Source organism: Solanum lycopersicum, chromosome 3 (genome assembly GCF_036512215.1).
Source record: "Solanum lycopersicum chromosome 3, SLM_r2.1".
In the NCBI taxonomy this organism is placed as follows: domain Eukaryota; kingdom Viridiplantae; phylum Streptophyta; class Magnoliopsida; order Solanales; family Solanaceae; genus Solanum; species Solanum lycopersicum.
This window is the reverse complement of record NC_090802.1, coordinates 53,716,227-53,740,024: the sequence shown is the minus strand read 5'-3', so window position 1 is coordinate 53,740,024 and position 23,798 is coordinate 53,716,227. Positions and strand designations below refer to the sequence as shown.

The 23,798-nt window shown below is 32.4% G+C and overlaps 4 protein-coding genes and 1 long non-coding RNA gene across 7 annotated transcripts; 2 read left to right on the top strand and 3 right to left on the bottom strand.

The window, feature by feature from the left end:
• Positions 1-1,711: 1,711 nt before the first annotated feature.
• On the bottom strand, positions 1,712-7,092 carry LOC112941092 (uncharacterized). The gene is made up of 2 exons (XR_003246029.1): positions 6,938-7,092; positions 1,712-2,141 (listed from the first exon to the last, which is right to left on the bottom strand). It is a non-coding gene; the product is annotated as an uncharacterized lncRNA (long non-coding RNA).
• A 3,594-nt stretch (positions 7,093-10,686) lies between these two features.
• Positions 10,687-15,877, bottom strand: LOC104646456 (chlorophyllide a oxygenase, chloroplastic). Of its 3 annotated transcripts, XR_011220057.1 has the most exons (8): positions 15,600-15,877; positions 14,571-14,741; positions 13,870-14,163; positions 13,514-13,699; positions 13,319-13,390; positions 11,482-11,588; positions 11,201-11,343; positions 10,687-11,025 (listed from the first exon to the last, which is right to left on the bottom strand). XR_011220057.1 is itself a non-coding variant. In XM_069295159.1 (6 exons), exons 1-3 carry the CDS (start codon positions 14,738-14,740, stop codon positions 13,627-13,629), a joined length of 537 nt encoding a protein of 178 aa, XP_069151260.1. In that variant the 5' UTR covers positions 14,741-14,791; the 3' UTR covers positions 10,687-11,025; positions 11,201-11,343; positions 11,482-11,588; positions 13,319-13,626. The 3 variants fall into 3 exon arrangements, 1 of the variants encoding a protein (XP_069151260.1); XR_011220056.1 differs by having other exon boundaries at positions 13,319-13,699; XM_069295159.1 differs by lacking the exon at positions 15,600-15,877 and having other exon boundaries at positions 13,319-13,699; positions 14,571-14,791.
• Positions 15,878-17,437: 1,560 nt separating this feature from the next.
• Positions 17,438-19,330, top strand: LOC138347766 (uncharacterized). The gene is made up of 3 exons (XM_069296069.1): positions 17,438-18,256; positions 18,369-18,881; positions 18,949-19,330. Exons 2-3 carry the CDS (start codon positions 18,675-18,677, stop codon positions 19,312-19,314), a joined length of 573 nt encoding a protein of 190 aa, XP_069152170.1. The 5' UTR covers positions 17,438-18,256; positions 18,369-18,674; the 3' UTR covers positions 19,315-19,330.
• A 1,673-nt stretch (positions 19,331-21,003) lies between these two features.
• On the top strand, positions 21,004-21,558 carry LOC138347668 (uncharacterized). The gene is made up of 2 exons (XM_069295971.1): positions 21,004-21,173; positions 21,250-21,558. The coding sequence occupies exons 1-2, from the start codon at positions 21,004-21,006 to the stop codon at positions 21,476-21,478; spliced, it is 399 nt and encodes a 132-aa protein (XP_069152072.1). The 3' UTR covers positions 21,479-21,558.
• Positions 21,559-22,499: 941 nt separating this feature from the next.
• LOC138347667 (uncharacterized) lies at positions 22,500-23,408 on the bottom strand. The gene is made up of 2 exons (XM_069295970.1): positions 23,058-23,408; positions 22,500-22,940 (listed from the first exon to the last, which is right to left on the bottom strand). The coding sequence occupies exons 1-2, from the start codon at positions 23,406-23,408 to the stop codon at positions 22,500-22,502; spliced, it is 792 nt and encodes a 263-aa protein (XP_069152071.1).
• Positions 23,409-23,798: the final 390 nt, after the last annotated feature.

Below are 23,798 nucleotides of genomic sequence, written 5' to 3'. Positions count from 1 at the left end.
AAAATATGCTTTACACAATGTCTTCCTTTCATAATTTAACAAGTCCCCACAGATGTTCTTATTAGCAAGTTTGTCCATTTCACCTTGAAATTTTACCTCAAAACTTGATTTTTCAAATCTCCAGAATTGTTTTCTTCTTTCTTCTCCTCTCTAGGTCTTCTACCAATTAGACCAAATATGTCTAGCACACATCCTTTGCTTACAATCTGGCAGCAACTCCATTATGACTGCTACAAGACCCTACATATCATAATAATTTATGAGTAGTAATAATTAAATAAATAGACAATGAGATCAAAATAAATAAAATTAACATTAATCCATGTCCAGTGTCTAAGTTTAGATCTTGTATCAAGAAATTGATGAAGAAACTTAAATTGTGCTTTGTTTCTTGATCAACAACTGCCCAAGCAATTGGAAACATTTTTTGATTTCCATTCCTACCAACTGCAACCAATAATTCACACTTGCAAGCACCCTTCAGAAAATATCCATCAAAACCAATGATTTTTCTACATACTTCCAACCAACCTCTCCTTAATGAATCAAAACAAACATAAAAGTAAACAAATAACTTTTTTCCTGGAGTAGATTCTCTGTCTGTCTCACCCAACATGACCTACGAAGATTAATTTGTTTTATCATGTCTGCATAATTACACAACCTTGAAAACTCCATCTTCTAATCACTCATAAACATCTTAAGAATCATCAATTTTGCCCTATAACAAAGATTTCTTCCAACATACAATCTTGTCTCCTTTTTTACCAACTCTTGAATTTCCCACAACTTTATATGAGGCTGAGAAACTATTTTGTCCCTAAACTTATTTGCAATAAAGTTAGATGTACACAACTTCTTCTTTTTTATGGTAGAGCACTGATGAACTGGATAATAGTTCTTAACAATAAAGTCACCAGAGTCTTTGTCTAGACTAGCATACAATAACCATTTGCATTTTTTATGTTGATATTTAACTCTAACTCTATGTTTTTCATTAGGCCTCAATTTTAATTTGACTTAATATTCCACAGCATACTCTGCTATAGCCTTTCTAAATTCTATAGCATTTTCAAATACCATACCAAGCTCAAATATAGCAACTACACAATCAGGATCAAATCTAACCTTTTTACTTTTTCTTCTAGCTGGTAAATCAACACCTTCCACAACTTTAGTATCTAATTCATCCCAACGATCATCACTATCTAGTTCTGAACTACCAATATATTGTTCATCTTCCCCCCCCCCAACCCAATCTTGTAACAGACCTAGCAGTTTGGTTCCTTCCAATGTCTTCAAATCCATATCAACATCAGCGACTCCAACAATTATTTCCTCTGTAGGAATTGGTTTTTTAACCAGCAATTTGGTTCTCCTTTCATTTCTAAGATTTCTCAACTCTTCATCAATCTCTGAGTCATCTTCATACTCTTGTGAATCATCACTGCAATTCCAATCAGTTTCAACACCTTCAAGATCTGATGCATCATCTACACCAATTTCAACATTAATATTCTCAGATTGGGCAACTTACTGTAACTCTTCATACACACCAACTTCAGTATCAATATTCTCAGATTGAGTAGCTCTTTGTTGGTCCCCTTTGTCACATTCGGGTTTACCCCCTAGACGTAAGTGGCGTCGTCGTCCTCTTTGAGGACTAAGACTAGCCTTATAGTCTCATGTCATTACATTCATAGGTTGAAAATGCAGAAAAATTTAAACTTTTTATTACATCTACTTGGAGGTTTACATAGACCTCAACATACACATAATATATACGTATCGAGTATACATATACTCTTCGAAAAGGAAGGTTACATATCCTTCTACTTTTATTGAATATACATATACTTTAAAATAGCGAATAGTCTCAAAGATTGTCTCATCTCATACCATCTAAACGATCATCACAAGTTGGGCATAACCCTACATCAAATGTAAAGAAGCCACATATAGACTTATACAAGTCGTACACAATGAAAGTGGAAAGAACGTAAAATTCTTAGAAAAACAAAGGAACTTCATAGGCAAGATATTGACATCGCCCTTGAAAAGTGAAGACCTACCCACTTGGATGATAGAGAATATCCAAACCTTCTTCATGTCATCTCGAATGAGTTTTCAATGATCGAAATCTAAAATGTTTGGGGAAAAAGAAGAAATGGGTTTAGTACTCCACATGTACTAAGTATGAGACCATATGCACATATAAGAGCAAAACATGCTAAAAGGGGACATTTAATCAAAACATGTCATTGTTACCTTTTAAAAGTCTAATGCAAAATCAAAAAAGTCATACCAACCAACCAAATATGCTTACTAACTCAAACAAGTAAAATGTATCCCAACATACTTGAACCCATGATTTACTACAACCCTATCATCAAGGAATAACATCACAAGCATGAATAAGAGTCAATCATATCATAATAAGCAATACAACTACTCATGAATCCTTATCAAGTCAACAAGTGCAATGACCAAGCAAATCCCCACAACTTTACTCAATCAAGTAGCTTCAACAATATACCATAACCAATGACCGACTTCATGTAATATCAAATTTAGATATACACTTCATCTTATTATAAGAATACAACACAACACATACTCATAAGTGAACTAATCAACATGTAGTATCAACAATGTGCAAAGTTCATCATGTACATATCATATATCATCATAACATAAACATATATAAGTCCTCCTCAGACTCCCCTCAAGTCTAACTAGTGCAATGCTTAGGTAGAGTCACATACCCCTACCTAGACTAAGTTAGACCCCTTAGGTTATCCTAGTTAGAGTTCAATTCTTTAGTTCATTTTACCTTTTGGGAATATCTTGCGCTAACCGACATAGACCACATAAGCTAGTGTGAAATCCAGTGTCATGAAAACCTACACCGAAAGAAGGCGGACTACTTGCAAAGGTATTACCAAAACATAAAACATAGCAACTACGTGAATCCACTAGCTAGTATTCCTATGGGGGCAACATAGTTCAAGAACTAGGAGATATAGTTGGGACCCTCTTTATGCTCCATGCATTGTAGTGTCCAATCTCAAGAGTAATTTAGTGCTCCTACCTTCCCTATGTGGGAAGGGAAACTACTCAATCTAGTTCACTCGGTGCTAAGTTAGATTCCCTTTTTGAAATGTCTTTAAGCCTTTAATTATCAACCATAGCTTAATTTAGGTCACAGGGTTTACCCCTTGTATAATCAACATCACCAATAGCTCAATAAGAATTGTATAGTATAAATCCTTTCATCACAATTCATATAGTTGAGGTTAACACATTACATATCAATTCATAATAAGGCACATTGGTATACATCACCATCCTTGTAGCATTTACATCTTAATCAACCTCACAACCATAATCAAGACATTTCAACTCAACATCATACCACCCTAACATCCTAATACAAGGCACATAATACCACCCTATCATCCTAATATAAGGCATACTCCAATATAACATCATGACTTAACCACAATTAATCACAATTGGAAGTAACAAATAGAGATTCTAAGACTTACCAAGTCTCCTTCACAGTTCATCATAAGGGTCTTACCATCACCCCATAACTCAACCCGACTAGGTCATCACATCAACATAATTCAATATCCAACATGGTAATAAGACTAGAAGAACCACTACAAAATAATTCAATACTAACTCAAAGCTTAAGACAAGATAATTAGGTCACTTCTCATAACCTAAATCACTTCTCAAAAACTATTATGGAAGACTACAATTCATCTTAACTTTTTCATGATTTGTGTAACAACATCATCTAATAGTGATTTAACTAATAATTAAATTAATTGAATCAATCACAATCCAATTTATTACATCAAGATCAAACCTAGCGTTAAGGGTTAAGGATCATATTCTTCAATTTGAGCCAAACCATCACAATTGATCATAATTAAGTTAAAATACATGTTTATATATCCATTATATCCTAAAGAAATCATAAACAACCCAGTTCACAACATTAATTTCGTAATTGGATGAAACCGATATGAAAACTCAACTTTTGAAATCCATTTTGAGGGAACCTTTTGAGGAAAGAGTCTCAAAGGTGAATTAGATCCCATACCTTAACGTTTGACAAAAATTTGATGGTGAAATCGTCCATTTCCAGCCCCTAAAACCTCCCCCTAGCTTGTCTTTAATGGTGGCTTCCAAATAGAGAGAGAAAGAAGAGAGAAGGAAGAAAGTTTATTTTGGTGAGTTGTGTTTAGATTAATGATGGTTGGGGAATTTATAGGGGAAGTTAATTAACTTATTTACACTCACTTACATCCCTAATTAACCTCCTAACCCCTTAACTAATCAAATAAACCAACATTAAAACATGCAGGAAAACTTTGACCCTCACAGACGGAACCCCGTCGACGGGCCATCTGTGAGTCGACTATTGGTCCCCCCCTCCGTCTTGCACAATCGTCGTCTTGGTTAGAGACTGGTGCAGGTGGAGGACTTCCATTTTTTAAGTATGGATAAATGGTTGGCAACGATGCCCCGTCGATCCATACACGGACCGTTGTCTGCATCTCGTCGGTGCACACTGCCTAGGCAGTGTTGACATCAACTTGCAAGGGTCCTCCTTAAGGGCCCTTGGTTGGTCATTGGGGAGTCGTACCCGTAAGTTTCGACCATGAATTATATTAAACACATATTATACACCCTTTCTCCTAATTTCATGGATTTTTGACTCCTAAAAGTTAGTCAAATAGGCTTTGACACGTTAGTACCCCTTAGAACTAGTTATGTTTTAGTTCTTAAACTTCTTAAATGACCTATATTCATTGAAATAGGTCTTAAAATAGTGCTTAGTCCATATGGAACCTATGTTAGGCTCTAAGACTCGTCTTGAATTTTCTAGGGGTTACACCCTCTATCTACATCAATATTATGTGAGTTTTCTACCCCATCATTGTTAACACTTTCACCAATTATTGGCCCACAAAGATAAGCTGTAGGGACCCCATCTTTAAAAACCTCTACATCATCCACAACATGTTCAACATACAAGTCTAAATAGTCATTATCACCTAGGTCTTCTATAAGTTTTAGTAAACTGAAATCATTATCCACTAAGACAAATTTATTGCTTGTAGGGTCTTTTATATAAAACACACCCACAGTAACATACCCCAGATCTCTAGTATAAAAATGTAATTCCATTAAGGAAAAATGGTTTTTATCGATATCTACATATTCCACTTCACTTTCCCCCATGTAAGTGGACCTTCACCAGATGTGTCTTTTACAAATTTACCCCCATAATGAAAATGAGTAAGTATAATAATATCCATGATATTCCCTAAAAAATTCAAATAAAGTCGACAAATTACTGACAAGAAAATCCTAAAAAGATCAACTTTATTCACATGTGTACAAAACATTATCACTCCACTAACATACAAAAATAGACGCTACATTTAAAGGGGAAACTGCAATTCAACAATATTCGAAAATGAACTTACTTCTCAAGATTTTTACAGCACAAAATCTCCTAGCTTTCTCTAATCAGCCGTAGAACACAAAAACAACAATTAGTTTCTTCAATCGAGCACGCCGTAAGAAGAATACATGAAGATTAGAGAGATGACTGCAAGGTTTTCTTAGAGAATCGGCCACATTGAGCGGGAATCGTGAATGAAATTCTAGGGTTTTTCCAAAATAAATTTTAGGGATTTAGGGGAATGACTAAGGGGTTAGGTGTGGGGTTGGGTGTTTTACCACGTAGATAAGATTTTTTCACGTAGGAAGTGTGTAATGTCACGCGCTTCATGTTAAAATAAATGCCTCAAACGACAGGTGACAAGTCGGCCACGTGTATTTGATAGGTACACTTTTTGAGTGGTTTAAGTGTTCAATATGAAGGATCGTCTAAAAGGAAAAATTGTGCAAGTTCAAGGGGTCGCTTATATGTTCTGTCTTTCATATACTACATTCAAGGATCATAGATCACATTAAATCAACACATCTAAAATTTACTACATTAGACATGAATATAATCATAATTCAAGTAGTTCAATTATCATGTACTCATATTATAGGTCATGTGCGTAAAGTCTTTCCACAATAATGACATATACAATTCAACGTACATAAAAACTTCCCTCTTAAAGTCTTAACATTCTTAGCTCATTTATATTAGCTTTTACCCTTATATCCCTATAAATCATCTTCATGCTACTAGCCTTACTCTCAAGCAATACTTCACATGTTCATCATGTATGTCTAATTCAAATGATAATATAAACATATGCTTCATTCTTGACCAATTATAGTCATACAGCATCATGTAAACCCAACATCAACTCTACTAAACCATAATCCATCATATAAACCTTAATCTAATAAATTCATGTCTACAAGCTTCACTTTTAAGCAATTCATGTCTGGATGCTCTAATCTCAAGCAATTTATAAAGAAATTCATCAATCTTAGAAGGTCACATCTAGCCCTCAATTTCCTCTTTCATGGAATAACACTAAACTTTATCAATTTCACCCTTGAATCTTAAGTTAATCAAGAATATATGTATCATCATACTAAAATCATGTAATTACATCATAATCAATCATAAACAACTATTATACACTCATCTGGATCAACATGCTACAATACCCAAAATGTAGGATGGAACCATAAGTATGATTGGAGATTCATCTTCACAATTGGGGCAAAAGTAGGGGACTCAATGGATTCTTGGTGAATTCAACATAAAACCCATATAAAATAATCAATATATCCATAAATGAAAATGCTTCAATCATTAAGAACGATTTTGAAAAGAATCCATGAGATTGAAGTCAAATTCTAACTTTTGGAATTCTTAGCTTTGAAATTGGGGATTTTGAAGGGGCTCTATGGATGAATTCTATCCATAGATAAAGAGATACCATACCTAGCTTTTCCCACGAATTTGAGGAGGAAGTCTTGATTTTCAACCCTAGCTTCCACATTCTTCTTCTTTTTCCTTGGAGTTCTAGAGAAAAATATTTGAAAAAAGTTGGTCTATTGATTTGGGTTTTTGGGATTGTTTGAAGTGAATGAGTTCGTAATGACTTAAAAAGGCTTATATAGGTGTATCAACACTATACAAAATGACCTCACTTAATACTAACTAAAATAGAAATTACCTAAGCAACCTTTAAATTTAACAATAATGGGACAACTTGCAGACTTTATCCACGACCACCACTTAAGGGGCGTGGACCCGAGACCCGTACTGGTGGAGCATAGGCTGGGGTCTGCATCATTGAAAAATTTTCTTGATCCGCGAGTCCTTCATCCATGGAGAGAGGACCACTTTATGGGGCGTAGGTCCTTCCGTGGGTCATTATTTTGGGCAGTTTTGAGGGGAGTTCTAGGGTTCTCCTTAAGGATCCTTGCTTGGTCCTTTGGGGGGGGGGGGGGTTGTACCTTGACGTTTAACCTCTAAATCTTCATTCTAAGTAGAAGAAGCAAATTTTACGACTTTAACACTTACAACAAGCTCTAGTTAAGCCTACAAGTTTCCAGTCTGTTACACTTGCTCTTAGGTGACTCCACCTTTATGATTTGCTAGTGTAGTAGAGTTTTGAGTTGTTGTGGTTCTCGTCTTTACAACTATTTTTATACAATGTATGTTTCATAGATAGACATTCTTGATTAGTCCTTCAACATTCAATTTCAGATATTTTATTCAAACCTTATGTTTTTACTCAATATTAGAGAGTTATGTGATTCAGTAAATTGTTGTTAAACAATTTTTTCAGTTTGATGTTTGCATATGCTTGAGTTAGTCTTCCGTGCATAGTCAACCATGATGAGAATTCGCTAGGGGACCATCAATAGTTCTCAAGTGTCGATCTCCTTCAGGGTGTAGGCTCGGGTCATGACATTTCTGATGAGTTTTATGTGTTGATTCCAGAGTTATTTTTTGGTAAATGGAGTCGAGGAAGAAAGTTGTGTTTGTGGTGTCTTTACTCTATTTTTGATATCTTTCTTTATAGTCAAATATTATATCTTTAGAGTTTGTTTAGTGTTTGTCCCACGTCTGTTGTACCATATTTTTGGTAATACCTAAAAATCAATATATATATATATATATATATATATATACATATATATATATATATATATATATATATATATATATATATATATATATATATATATATATATATATATATATATATATATATATATATATATATATTAAATAGTATTATCATTTGAAAGAATATTTTGAGTGTTGGACTTCAGTTTTGGGCAATTTTAAGGAGATATTTTTTTGCTATTTCACTAATTATTTGTTTTTATCGTAATTTAAAAGTAGAATTTGAGGGAAATTTCTAGCTTTAGAAATCATTTTTCTTTGATTTGGAGGTTGTTTCAAATTCGATTTTTAATAGGAAATTTGAGATTTGAGATCCTTGTACGATGGGTAAGTTGATTTTAAAATAGGGAAAATAGTTTGACATACCCTTAACTTTGTCATCTGGAGCTGATATGCCCCTCGTTATGAAAGTGACTCATGTATATCCTTACCATTATACAAACGGCTCACGTATACCCCTACCGTTACAATATTATTTCACATGCTAGTTAGAACTAGATTGTTCAAAATCATTTAGGGGTATAGATGATCCTTCTAGCAAAGTTCAAGGTAGATTTTAATCTTTTTCATACATATTTTTTTTTGACTTTTTTGATTATCATTATTTGAGTTTCTTATTCTTATGTTATTTTTTTCTTTTATTCCTTAATGTAAGAAAAAAATTAAAATAATTTTTTTTGGCTATATTATAATTTAAAACTTTTTTTCAACTATTTTATAATTTAGTTTTTGTATTTGAAATTTTTTTGGGTCATCTATAATGAATTTTACAAGAATATTAGTGTAAGATAAATAAATTTGACCATCAAAATAATAAATCTAATTAAGACAAAAAGAAAGTAAAAAAATATATGTCTGAGGAGGATTAAGCATACCCATATGAGACATATTGTGTTTAAAATACTATTAAAAAATTAAATTAAAATTAATTTTTTCACTTCCATTAGAGAAAAAGGGTATATGTGAGCTATTTCTGTACCAGTAGAGGTATATATGAGTTACTTTCATAATAAAGGATATATCAATTCTAAATAACAAAGTTAAGGAGTATATCAGATTCTTTTTCTTTTAAAATAAAAAACTACAATTTTGACCTTGAAGGGTTGAGGTTGACTTTTGGATCGAAATTGAAGTATATCAATTATCAATATGGTTACGTACTTACAAATACGTACACATATGTGATTAAGCATTTGAACAGTTGGAATTATTCGAAGACAAGACTTTAAGGAATGGTAATTTCGTAGTTTGATCTTTCTAAAATTACAATTGAATTTCTTGGATTTTAAGAAAATATAGTATTCACTTAAAACCAAATCTGCTTCATGGATTATACTTTCCATAATCATAATTGTACTTTTAACATTTTAAGAAAAAACATGAAAAAATTCACTTGGAAACCATAATAATTATTATTTTCAAAATCACACCTGGACTTTTAGCTTTTTATTTATTTATTTATAAATATTCACTTGGAAACAAATTTGCTTTATTAATTATACTTTTCAAAATCACAATTAAAAATTTAACATTTTAAGAAAATACAAAAAAATAAAATTCTTGGAACTAAATCTGCTTCATGAATTATGTTTTTCAAAACTATAAATGGTTTTTTTTTAAGAATATACATAAATAATATACTTAATTATATGGTAATAACATTCTTAGACATCTATATAAATAAATTTATATTCTTCATTTCACTTGCTCAATCATAGTCTCTTTTCTCTCAAATAAAGTGTTCCTTTTTTTATTGAGTGTATACAAAATATGTCTAATGATAGGGAATTAATTGATGATAGTGACAGAACAAATCCCTTTTATAAAAAAAATAACAAGTTTGTCTAATTAAAAAGCACAAGAATTATCAATTTTGTGTGATGTCCCACTTGCGCTAATTATTTTTTGTCCGAAAGAAGTTATCTTTTGTCCAACTGAAACTCAAGTTAAGGAAAGATTCGAAAAGTATTCCTGAGTTTCTAAGGATGCCTAATCTAGTTACACATGAAGCCAATCTTGACAAAATAATGAAGGCTCAAGAGGAAAACATAAGATTTGAGATGTTATTGAATTTTAACTTCTATTTATATATATATATATATATATCCTTCCTCTCTCCTTTTTCTAGCTAGATTAATTTAATTTTATTCGATACAAATAAACATCTTTGAAATAGGCCTTGTTATCGCGCTGTCTTCGCAAAGATAACTCGATGTACTTATTTTAATTTGGCCTTTCAAGAGCGTAGGTGCCCTTAGGATTTGATTCATGTGGGCTTTCAATTCCCTCAGGCTTCATTAAGTCTTCCCTTAGAGATTCCAGTACCACTACTTACCAAGGAGCCCGTGTTTTAAAAATGGGAGTGTGAGTTGAGGCATAAAAGTGTCAATCTCAAATTATAAAGCGTAATCTTTATGGATATTTGTAGTGTATATATTATCTTTGATTTTATAATTTTATTACTAAAAAATGAGTAAAAGTAATTTTCAATGATTCTCCAAATAAATTAAAATATCATTAACAATATGAAAAATGTAGCAACACAAAAGATGTTAATAACCCAAATAATCTTTAAAATAAAATAATCATGCAAATTTATTATTTATCCTTCATATCTACTAGTCCTTTTCACTCTCCATTAATATTTACATTTGTGATTCTGGTAATAACCTTGTTAGTTCTGAAACTGTGAAATCTAGTATATACTAGATGAGTGTTGCCCGTGCTCCCAACATTTTACACTTTAAAGTAGTGGCAACATGAACATATACACAACTGCAAAAAGTTTGTTTAAAAGTTTATGCCCGAGAATGTCTTCATAAGTCATATAGGCATAACACTATTATGTGTTCTTTCTCCACCACCCTCCGATGTCTCTAATAATATACAACCTGAACCATAATAAATACACACATAAACAATATATCTAGAAGGTCAAAAACAAACCAACAACGAAAGCTGCTCCCATTAATACTACAAATACGACATTCCATCTTTAGCTAAAATGGTGTATTGACGAAAAAAATTGAGCTAGGAACATACTAAACAATCACAAGAAACACCTACCTTAGAGACTCCTTTGTAAACATCCTCACCAGCAGGATTATAATGAGAACTCTGATCTTGGATTCTCTTCATTAAGCAATGCTTGTCATCATACATGAAGACTATAATATTTTGAACAAATTTTGCTCGACAGCTGATACCAACTGATATGCCAAAGGTTATGAATCTTTTAGAAGTTTACTACTGACTCCAAATTAGTTACTATTCAGTGAAATAACCAATGCGACCACATTACATCTATCTACCAGCAAAGACAGGTTAGAGTGGTAATCTATGCTTACCTTAAACCTTAAGTAGCAATATCACGGGCTTCATGTTCCATAAATATTTGCCAAATATGATGTCCAATAAATATTTTCTAATCATTTGAAGAATCTCCTGTAAAATTCTGCAAGACATTTGAAGCAATATTCCTAAGCAAAAAGGGTAAAACGCCACTGTAATCTTTTTAGAGAAAAAATAGAATGGAAAACCAGTTATATTGTATAGGAACAAACTTCTAGTGTAGCAAAAATGGAAAATCTCAAAGCTCCTCGAATGACATGTTCAAGAGAAGAATGTCAGGAGTTACAAGTAATTAAACAAATACACAAGAATAAGTTGTTAAGCCTCAATAAAGCTTAATGATGATTAATTGAATTATACATCCACATTACAACGTAATCACAGAAAAAACTATTCATATTGAGAAATCGAATCAATAAATGGAGAAGCTAGAAGGAGAATCGGATGATGGAAATTATAGATGGAAGTGAAATGTGTACTGACAAGGTGGTCTTTATTTTATTTCAAATTCATTTCCTGAAAGTATTCAAAAGGTTAAGTTCTCCTCTAATACACATGTTAGGCTATTATGAGAATAATGTTTATATCACGGAGATGTGTCCGTAGCTTTGAAATAGGCATGGAGCTGGGATACATGACCTATGAGGATTCCACCTACTACCCCTTTGACATCAAACAATGTTGATAAGTTACTAGATTCCTCAGGACAAGTATCGTCACAAAAGGATCAAGATACACTTTTACATAATAGAGTAAGAAAACAACAAGACGACATATCCAATATGACAAATGTAGAACAGTTAGCATATTTGTATGGCGAATATAGTACCGGAGGCACGATAGAGAAATGTGTAAGCAACCAAAAAATGCAAAAAGCAAATGACCCGACTCCTGGAATCCTCTATGCTTCTCTAAAACCCACAACTGATTCTCTTTTCTGTTTGATCTTGAGAGAGGTTTATTCAATTCCTCGTCTTCTTTTTCCTGGCGATAACACTTCATCTTTATTACCCAAAATGATTACGGATAAAACAGGTAAGAATATGAACACTATCATGTAACTAAAATCAATAAGGATATGAGCAACAATCATTGACCGACCCCATCCGTAGTTCAAATAATATTGATGCGAATATGTACCCCGTAAGGTTTCCAATAGATGTGTGAGCATGCTAAATACCCATTATAAGTCACCTCTTTGTTGCAAACCCAATTCCCTAGCATTGCAACTACTAAAGGACATCTAGTGGGCTGGAACAATGATCCAGCAACCATTTGAATAGTCATATAGTAATTGAAACTATGGACATTTGCCCAATATCCAAGTCAAGAAAGAATTCTGAATAAACCTATTCCTAATGTTTCCCATGTAGATTTTTTTTTTGAATCTATTCTGTAGTCTATGTGCCCTGAGATATACATTTTGGTGGCAAACACAAATAGGAAAGCCATATCAAGATTACCATTTCCATTAGGGATGTTAAGTGTAAACCAACCATCTCTAAATGGTACTATTACCTTGACATGGTAAATTAGGACTAAACCCACGGGATTGGGGATCAAGTGCTTGCTTGTTTCACAATGTCTGTAGTTTTCCAATTACAATGGTAGCCAAAATATTTGTGAAGTGGATATATTAATCAATTTCCATAATAATTTTATGTATCAAAAATCTAATTTTAAAAAAAGTACGGAATTTTCTGTACAGATATGTATTTGTTAGCTTCTAACATGGCTTGGTATACAGAAGTGCAGACCACTGGGAAGAGGATAAAGAACATACGACTAAAGAATAGAAAGACATTTTCTTTAGCTAGAGAGCACTGAGCACACCTTGTCACATAGATATTGTAGCATGACATTGTCTCGAGCCTGCACGATATAAGGAAGTTCGATCCCTTCCGACTATAATGATTAGAAATGCACAAATTTAGTTCTAGAGTGATGAGGAAGCAATCATTTAAGCATCTTCTCACAAGAAAAAATATGGTAACTACAGCAAGTGAGAGAGCTTCTCATCAACTTAACTGAATTTCACGGCGACCTGATAATAAAGAGATCAAAGTCATCTTGAAAAGTAAAGCTTGGTAGTTGATGTAATTATGTTTATCTGCTGAATGGTAGTTCCTTTGCTCTACTATTTACAGCCTCAAAACACAGCTTATTGTAAGAGACTGACAGGTTCCAAATATTGGTGCCTTTGAGTAGGCGATCCTGCTAGCCAAGCACAATTCATATGTCTTCATATAAAAAACATGTATACAATTTTAAAGAGAAGAGGGAAAATGTAAGCCAAGCACAAGTCAATATTTCATGAGGTCACTGACTAATGACTTCTATAAGATGTTAATGTAATCACAGTAAAGTTTAGGATAGAAACCAACCTGCTCAGCAAATGCCTCGAACATATTGCATCAAGGGGATGTGTTTCAGCAGGGGAGAAAAATCCAGTGACATTTGATATATTAACCGTGTCTTCTGTCATAATAAAGGTAGTCAAACATTCATTTGACGAAGTTGAACATTGCTTGGTGCTCTGTCCCTCCAATTTCCAATTTGCCTGGCTTTGAGATGTCAATGGTGGATAAACCATACAAGTTGGTCTAAGGACCATATCTATGTATACGGATCCCAATATCTTTTGCACACCAGATGCAGGAGTCAAGAAATTTATCAAGCTGAAATAAAAATAAAAGGTAAATCATAAGTACGTAGACCTTCATATATTACACAATGCACAACTTGCAAGAATTTCTTATGTCTTAAAACTCAGAGCTTGGACCAATAAATCATGTTAAAGTTTTCTGGAAAATGTATGAAAACAAATAGAAGAACAATCCACTCTTTTAATAACTATTGATTTATTATTAAACGTCTAGATAATAAGCAACAATGACCATGTCCATAACTACCTTGGGACACTCCATCCTTAATTTAAGGAGCGTGTGGTAGATCCAAAAGATTGTCCAAAAGTAGTCCATGTTCACAGGAAATTCCATGACTATCGTCTATTCAGTTTTAGTGAAAATGGTTGTAAGGAAAAATAATATAAACAACTGAAAATCTAATGGTAGTGATTCCAAACCTCTGCAACATTTTGAAATCCAAAAGATCGTTGTAAAAAAGAAAGAGTAGTTGTAGGTGACAAATCCATATCATTCTTTCTTGTTCAAAGCAAAGTAGTGCTTTGATCTTTACATTCAGTAATCTTGTTGATGGCATTGTCTCACACTTCCCGATAGTGGAATACTCCATCCTAATTCCGTTAAACAAATATCAAAGTTAGTGGTAGCTATTTCATGTCCTCTGCAAAATGAAAATGGAAGGAGAAATATAAAATCACCCTGATTTGTTGTGCAAAACACATATTTCATCAAACACTCAATTAAATTGAATTGTACAGTAAAATGTAATCGCAAAGATAAAAATGAAAATCAAGCCGGGTATATTCCATATTATTGTTGTAAAACAATGACTACATATTGTTGTTTTGCTTTTTGATTGACCAAGAGAAAGCCAAAAAGAATATCCATAAGAAAATAATATTCTAATATCTTGCACGTCTTATGGAAGATCATAATTGACAACATAATAGCCTACATCTTGACCAGTAGAACCAAAACCACCAAGATAAATATAAATTGGTATGCTCCCATATATGCCTTTAGTCGTGATACAAATAATCGTGTTGCAGCCCGAAAAGAAAAATGGCAATTGGGAACTTTAAATAAGTTAATTGAGATATATTATCAAACAACTTAGATACACAATCCACTTGATATCTTATATTTTTGTAAAATGGTCCAACTTTTGCACTAATTAATGGCTATAACAATTAAATTTATCAAAGAAACATAATGCATGTGTAAATCAAACGGTTAGTAAGGTGCATGTAGAAATCTTAGGTAGACGGTATATCAAAAGAGTAGAAAACTAAGGTACACATTTAAAATTGTGTTTACTTTTAATTTCCGAATCAAAAAGAGCCGAAGAGACCCAACAAGAAGAAACTCAAAAGAACTAATCAGAGCAAACATCATAGTGAGCAAAAAGTGAATATTTTAGCTTTGTGAAAGTATTTGGAAAGATAACCAAATAAATTTAAGATTTATACCAACTCAACTCCTCTTGCCATGATAGTGCTTGTCAATGTATCCCCTGCCACTGCAGAATTTTGGACCATATGTTCTTGGCATAGTCACAACAGAAGAACAAATAAATTTAAGATTTATACCAATGATGAATGAAAGAAAATTGAAGTGAGGAATTGGACATAGTATCATAACAACAAGAAGTATAAAATTGAACTATGCATAAATTTGATTGAAAAAACTGGAAGCAGCAAAACCCTAACCAATCTTCTTCACCCCATCAAAGGGGAAAAAGAGAGATAATGATTGAGAAGCAATAAAGAAGATTTTGTAAATTAAAGTGTATTGCACGAAAAAAAAAGGAAAAATAACTTAAATACACAACTATAATTTTTATATTCTCCAATTTTCCCTACTTTTTTTAAATATTACATAATTTCCTTTTTTTTTTATTTTAGTGTAAGTTTTTAGATACATTACACTCTCTCTCCTATAATACACATTTACCAATTTTAATGCCTATTTTTTCTCCATTAAAACACTCAACCTCTTAAATCAGTTTTTGAATTTTAAATTTTTTCCATTTAAACACTCAACCTTTTAATCAGCTTTTTAATTTTGAATTATTAAATTTAATTAAATTTAAATAAAAGAACAAATTTTGTAATTTTGAATTTCAAAATTCAAAAAATATGGAAGCAGGGTAACTTCCACTGCATTCTACCGTTTTGTTCTTACCAAAGTCACCTTTCACTTCTTTTTTTTTCCTTAATCGTCTTCATCCCACTATTTCTTCATAACTTTGAATCTTCTCAACCCAGCAGATTTTTCTATTTTCTTCTTTTTATTCTTAATCCATATTCGACTATTTCTTCCTAATATTAAATCGTAAGAACTCAGACCCTTTTTATAGTTAATCCATCATCAATTCGTATATTCTTCTCTTTTTCGTTTTTGTTAATTGTTCTATTACTTCATAGTAATGGATCCGTCAATTAATAGAAGGATATATGATTCCGATGATGATAATTGGAAAGAAAATAGGAAAAAGTCTTTGCATGATCCTATGAATCTTCAAAAGGATTCAAACAAAGACCATGGCGAAACATCAAAGGTTGTAAAAATACAACCAAAAAGGAAAAAAGAAGCAGCAAACACTGTTGTTAGGCCTACATTGTCTCGGGTTAGTATTTTGGTACTTAAAAATGGTGTTGTTTAAATTAGTAAAATTTTTAAGGAATCAAGTGTGCTTGCTGATACATTTTAAAAAGGGTGTATAGTGTTTTAGATGGTCAACTGATACGTGAATTTATTGTGTTTCATAATATTTTATATGTATCATTAGGTTTTTGAAAATTATTATAATGTATCATTCAATAAGTGTAATAAAGTATAATCTGTGCTTGATGATACATGTTGAATCTGTGTGTACATTGTTTAGTCAATGTAATGATACATGTAGTAGCTATGTATCACATGTTCTGCATGTAGTATGAATTCCTGTATGATATCATGTATCAGTAAGGTATTAGTTGTTTAGTTGATTTACTCATACATGTTTTGAAACTTGTTATAATGTATCATTCATTAAGTTCAATAAATGCTTCATCAGATATAGTTGATGATACATATAGATTCTTTGTGTACGTTGTTTAGTCGCTGTTTATGATACATGTATTAGACATGTATCACATGTTATAATGTTTTATTTAATTCAATGATACGTGTTATAGACATGTATCACATGTTTTTCATATAGTATGAAATTCTGAAAACTGAAACCATGTACCATTAAGTTATTAGTTGTTTTATTTAGTAGTTATATTTCTATATCGTTTCAATTTGCGGTTTTATTTTCAAATTGCAGCCACTGAAGTACAAGATTAAAAAGATACCAACACATCCCATAAGGTTTGCTGTCAACTTTAACAACAATTTCCTAAAGGACTTTGAAAAATACGTGGGGAATAATGTTATCCAAATGTTTAAGGATACAATTTTTGGACCCTTTTTAGACATCTCTAAATGTAATTTTCAGGGCCAAATAACTAAGTGCTTATTGCTTTTAGAATTGGAACAAAGCAACCCTAATGTGTTGCATATTAGACATTCCAACGGGTGTGTCCTGAAATTTGGTATAGATGATTTTGCATTATTAACAGGACTTAAGGTCAGAGGAAATACCAATGATTTCAAATACCCAGAACAAACTAATTGTATGCTTTTTAAAAAGTATTTCCCTGGTGCAGTCAATAGTGTTACAAAGCATCAACTAGTTCAAAGGTTTAAGATGGGTAATTGGGAGAGCAATCAGGATGCACTCCAAATGTCTATACTATTCTTTATTCATACATTTGTATTAGCTACTATTGATAACACAACGATATCTATTGTCGACTTTCTAATGGTTGAAGATGGTAGATATCAACATTTTCCTTGGGGTCAGCTATCATCTTCCAAACTAATTGGTTCACTTAGACAGGATTTTGACGTTAGTAAAAAGTTGTACCGATTATATGGGATGCCATATGCACTAAATGTTTGGATATACGAATGTGCATCCAATTTAAATTCAGAAATAGCTGCGAGAGAACGCAATGTCATCCCAAGAATATGCAATTGGAGAGTTGTGTCTGAAAAGGCAAAGTTTGAAATGCTTATGTCCACCATTTTCCAAAAGGTAAAATTTTATTTTTGTATATGGAATATCGTTATTTATGTATTTGTGATACATTATGAATTATTACTGTATCTAACAGTTAAATTATCTTATGTGTTTGTGATACATTTAGAATGCATGTTCAAACATTGTCCCAACAGCAGAGGAAATTAAAGCTTTTGATATTGCTCAAGTTGAACATGCTCATTCTACATCAATACCATTAGTACAACCAAACGAGCAAGATGATTTAGATGATTTCTCCACAAGACCGCCAGAACAGTTATTGAGGACATATTCTAGAGTGTCTGATACATCTCCTCCACCACCGTCAAAAAGAAGAAAAAAATCGATTATTCAAAAAAAGAAGGTATCAGAACAGAAATAGCCTGATCAATCAAATGTGTCTCCGACACCGGATGATGATGTACATGTTTCCATGTCAAGTCTGCCTCAACATTCGAATGCTGATGATGTACATGGTTCTGTTCCACAAGTGTCACCGAAATCGGCTGCTGATGTACATGGTTCTGTTCCAGACGTTTCTCAGAACCCGGCTGCTGATGTTCATGGATATGCAGATTCACAGAATGTCAACAATATAATTCCTCATATTGAAGAGTTGAAAGGATATTTGAAAACTTACGTAAGTAAATTATTTTGTAATTTTTAAACAAACTTTTATTTATCCTAAATGTATCTACAATTTTTAGGTTGACAAGAAATTTGAGGAATTGATTATTTTGATAAAAGCAAATCACTCCCAGCTGATGCAATCTATTAGCAAAGAGAACATCAATTTTCAGGCTGATACAAGCACATTTCAGTCTGACAAACAAACATCTCAGCAAATACCGATTGATCTCGATGATATGGGTGGTGTAGCTGAGGATGGTGGTGGTTTTTCTGGTAAAAATGGTGAGCATCATATCGTCGACGATGCAGGGGATGTCGATGTGGATGGTGTTGGTGTTGCCGTAAATGAGGGTGAACCAATAGTCAGTGATCCAAAGGTAATGTTTATGATACATTGGGTATGTTGTGTATCATGCACATATAGTCAATGCTTTGTATCATGATCATTTTTTTTCTCATTTTATATTCTGTCATGTATCATACATATTTAATCAATACTATGTATCATGTGATTGTTATCAATGTTACGTATCAACACAAATTATATTAACAGTTTTTATTTCAAAACTGCATATTCAGGATGGTGACGCACATCAGTCGCACCAAGATTTAAATGAACATATCATGGACCAAGTCGTTGACGACAATGTTCATCACAACATCCCTCATGTGTTGCCCGAAAAAACAACAACGGATTCATCGGTACATTTTTCAATTTTGATTTATGACACACAATTTCATTACACACAAATTTATTCTAAAAATCATTACATCATATTATACAGGATTCTTCAACTTCAACAACAATATCGGCATCAACTCAAGCAGCAATAGATGCGCTTATCAAAGATTTGGGTAAAGATGCTACCAATGCTAGACAGTTATATTCTTACGATCCAAAGAATATAACTAGCAGCCAGTACTTGTTGACCGACAGTCAATTACCCACTGAAATTCCAATAACGGAGATTGTTGTTAAAACTGATGCAGTCACTCCTGCGCATAGAAATAGAATGCCTTCGAGAAGGTTTAAATCTCCATATTGTACTTCTTTTGGGTCAAGCGAAAAGGGAAAAGAGAAATTGAAGGATATGGCTCGACTCCATTTCCCGTTCGAAGGATGTGGCATTGCAGATAAAGTTTCGCCGAAACTGATTGAGGATTACATGAATTGGTTGTTGAGGGGGCTTCTAAAAAATCATAACAATAAGTAAGTTTTATACATTTTTTTTCTCAGTGTTAGGCGTAATCATTTTATATACAACTAATTCATGATACTTTGTTATATAAAAACTGTAAATAATTGAGTGTTATGTATCATGTACATACATTGAAAACTTATGTATCATATATGCAGGAACCCATCGGACGATAAATACAGATCAAGATCTTCTTCTTTTGGATTTACGATGATGGACTTTGTTGTTGCTTTTCCAATGAACAAGAATTGGTTTTATGCCATGTCACAACCAAACAAGTGTTGGTCTGATGAGGTAAAATATTAAACTATTTATGAAATATGTATCAGTCATAACTATATTATAACATCATGATACATTATCTATAAGTATCATACTATTTAATTAGCAATGATACATTATGTATAAGTATCATACTATTTAATTTGCAAAAGTATCATACTATATTCACATAATTATATTTCTTTTTTTATATTGTTTAGATGTAAATAATTTCTTGTTCTGTTTTCATTTTGTTTATAGCACATCGATGTGATTTTTTACTACCTTCGTAAAAAATCAAAACTTTGCAGCATGGATCAATACAGATACACAACAACCCACTGTTTGTTCATGTCACATGTAAAAAACTGTTATGATAGATATTACATGGACGATGATGATGATAGTATTACTACACAAGAACATATTGATCGCGCTTCAGTTGTATCTGTACATGAGAGGTCAATAATTAACATCATCAAAGGGTTTGGAATACTAGCTGCTTTACCATGGCATCTTGTAGATGAGGTCTACATCCCAATTAACTGTGATCAACAATTCCATTGGGTGTTGGCTGTTGTTGAGTTGAAAAACAGGTTGATAAGGGTTTTTGACTCATCAATTAGCACAAGGAAACAAACAATTCCTCATGAGATCAAGATGTTGTCTAAAATGCTTCCTTCATACCTACTTGACGGTGGATTTTTTGAAGAAAATGAACGCACAAAATTTGCTGATTGTCAAGCATATAAAGACAACAATAATGGCTCACTTCTGGAGCCTCAAGTTCCTTTCATGATAGAATTTGCACAAGACATCCCTACACAGGAAAGCGATAGCCTGTAAGTATCAAGAATTTTTTCATTTGCCCTTTTTAATGTATCATTAAGTTTTTAATTTATTCTGTATTTTTTGTAGAGACTGTGGGTTATATGTTACTGCATTTGCCGAGTATATCAGTGACCAAATCAATATATCTTATGCTGATTTTAATCCTGATTACCTGCGTCAAAGATATGGAGCATTGCTGTGGAGTTATGGAAGTGAGAAGGCTAAGTGCGGATATGTTAGCGACAATGATGATCCACCAAAATCCAGGGGCGTAGTCACACCACCACCAGAAGAAGATTTAGTTCACATAGCGTAGCATTTCATGATAAAACAATGTTTTAATGTTATATTTATTATTTTTATATGTTATTGAACAACTATTTTTATCCTTTTTAATGTTATTTTTTTGATTTTGTCAATTTCCATGAATATTTTTTTTCACATTACGTAACAAATTTGTTTATATTGAAGATATAAATATCAAATGATAGACGTAAAGATTTTTAAATTTTTAATTAAAAATAGACATAATAAATATACTGACAAAACCAGGTTTAAATCATTTAATAAAGTATAATCAAAGTATTTATAATCAAACATAGACATAAAGATTTTTAAATTTTTTATTTAATCTAGATGATACACTGCCAAAACCAAATGATACATATGTACCAGAAACACACTAAAAATAACTGATACATTGGCCAAACCGTATGTATAATGTACAATATGTTACACTCTAATCCTTAAATTTTACAAGATATTTAGGTAAATTGAATAGCATATTCATATGAATTGCTATTATTTTTTTAAAGGAAAGTTATTTACTGTATATTTCAATAAAAGCATATCAAAAAAAACATTACACAAGTTAAATTATATAAATTCACATGATACATGATTTATAGTCATTCTAAAGTACTCAATAACATTAACAATATATTTGTATTTTTTATCTAATGGAGATGTATCATTATGCAAACCAATGATACACACTAAAAGTACATGATACTTTATATAAACAATGTGTAAAAAAATACACAATAAATGTACATGATACACTAGATTAACCATATGTATCATGTACATTATTTTATCTTACTGTAGCATAAGATTTATATATTCAAAACAAATATTGACAAAAGTATTTTTATCAACACCAATAATAAGAAAGTATTTATAATCATAAGCACGACTTCAAATGTAATTACCACATGTTTGTATGTTTATTTATCTAAACACAAAATGTTCAATTTGCAGTCGTAATTAAATCTGAAATTCATTAAAATGTTTACGTGATAAATTATTCTTTATATCATAGAAACATTACGACAAATTCACTTCTCTTTTGGGTAGAAAGTACAAGTTCTTCTGTTGTGCCCTTCTTGTCCACATTGTCCACAACAGTTTGTGTTCACCGAAATCTTTTCATCTGCATTCTTTCTTCTTCTTTTTCTTGGTCGTCCAGATGATCTTCTGTATCTAGGTGGATACACAGTTTCAGCTACCACGTGTTTAGGATCTGACCAATCTTTCTTATCTGGCATTGGCACCATTGGAATTTCATATGTTTTTGCCAACGCATCAGGCTTGTAATAATCAGAGCAATACGGATTCATATCGGTGACATTCTTTTTTTTCAATACAGCGATTGCATGTGAACAAGGTATCTCATCTAGTTGAAATCTACCACAACAACATACTTTCCGCTCAAGACAAACAATATATCTTCTTCCATTTTCATAAACCGAGAAAATAAACTCAGATGATGGAACAACCTGTGTACATTAAAAATTTTAAATATATAACTTTTAAAAACCAAATCATGTTAAAAAAGCATAATGATACACAGAATTAGATATATAGAATATAAAGTATCATATAATGATACATACCTCCATTTTTGAACTTTTAGCCGCGTTTATAATCAACAATTCCTCAAATTTTCTACCTAATGTGTCCTTTGTGTATGAGGCTACTTCTCTATTTTTGCAATGCCAAGATCCAAAAAGAATTTTAACCTCTTCCAAGAATTCTAATATAGTTAATTGGCGTGCTTCAACAAGACAACCATTGATACATTCTGCAATGTTTGAAGTCATCATTCTACCTCTGTTTACTGTTGCATGAACTCTTGACCACTTTTCGTAACCTGCATATTCAAGGTACTCCTTAACCCTGTGATCAATTCTATCAACCTTAGCCATTAACTTATCAAAATCTTCCTTTCTATATGCCTGGGCCATAGAGTAGAATAGATCACTTATGGCCTTTCTTCTCCTTTTGAAGTTTCCACATACATTCTTCCAAAGATGCCAGATGCGTGCATAATGAGGTACATCGGGGAACACAATCCTTACACTCTTCATGATACTCTCATTTCTATCTGAAACAACACACATATCTTTTCTATCGCCAAATGCATGTTTGAACTGTTCGAAAAACCATTTCCACGAACAATCATTTTCGGTGTCAACAACACCATATGTCAATGGAAATATGCAACCTGATTACACACACATTATATTATTTGATACTTAATATATAAAAAGACATCATTACTATAAATAAAAAATACCTGCGCCATCAAGTGTGCTTGCTGATACAAATGTCCCTTTGTAAGCTCCACTCAGATG

Bases quoted from the DNA above. Each gene is read 5' to 3' on its own strand.
- LOC104646456 (XM_069295159.1), bottom strand. From the start codon at position 14,740: ATGGAGTATTCCACTATCGGGAAGTGTGAGACAATGCCATCAACAAGA. The intron at 14,164-14,570 runs GTTTGGAATCAC...TTTTTATTTCAG, and splicing joins GATTTCAAAATGTTGCAGAG to CTTGATAAATTTCTTGACTC. The intron at 13,700-13,869 runs GTTGGTTTCTAT...CTTGGCTAGCAG, and splicing joins TCGAGGCATTTGCTGAGCAG to GATCGCCTACTCAAAGGCAC.
- LOC138347766 (XM_069296069.1), top strand. From the start codon at position 18,675: ATGTCAAGTCTGCCTCAACATTCGAATGCTGATGATGTACATGGTTCT. The intron at 18,882-18,948 runs GTAAGTAAATTA...TACAATTTTTAG, and splicing joins AAGGATATTTGAAAACTTAC to GTTGACAAGAAATTTGAGGA.
- LOC138347668 (XM_069295971.1), top strand. From the start codon at position 21,004: ATGCTTCCTTCATACCTACTTGACGGTGGATTTTTTGAAGAAAATGAA. The intron at 21,174-21,249 runs GTAAGTATCAAG...TATTTTTTGTAG, and splicing joins ACACAGGAAAGCGATAGCCT to AGACTGTGGGTTATATGTTA.
- LOC138347667 (XM_069295970.1), bottom strand. From the start codon at position 23,408: ATGGCCCAGGCATATAGAAAGGAAGATTTTGATAAGTTAATGGCTAAG. The intron at 22,941-23,057 runs GTATGTATCATT...TAATGTACACAG, and splicing joins CTAAAAGTTCAAAAATGGAG to GTTGTTCCATCATCTGAGTT.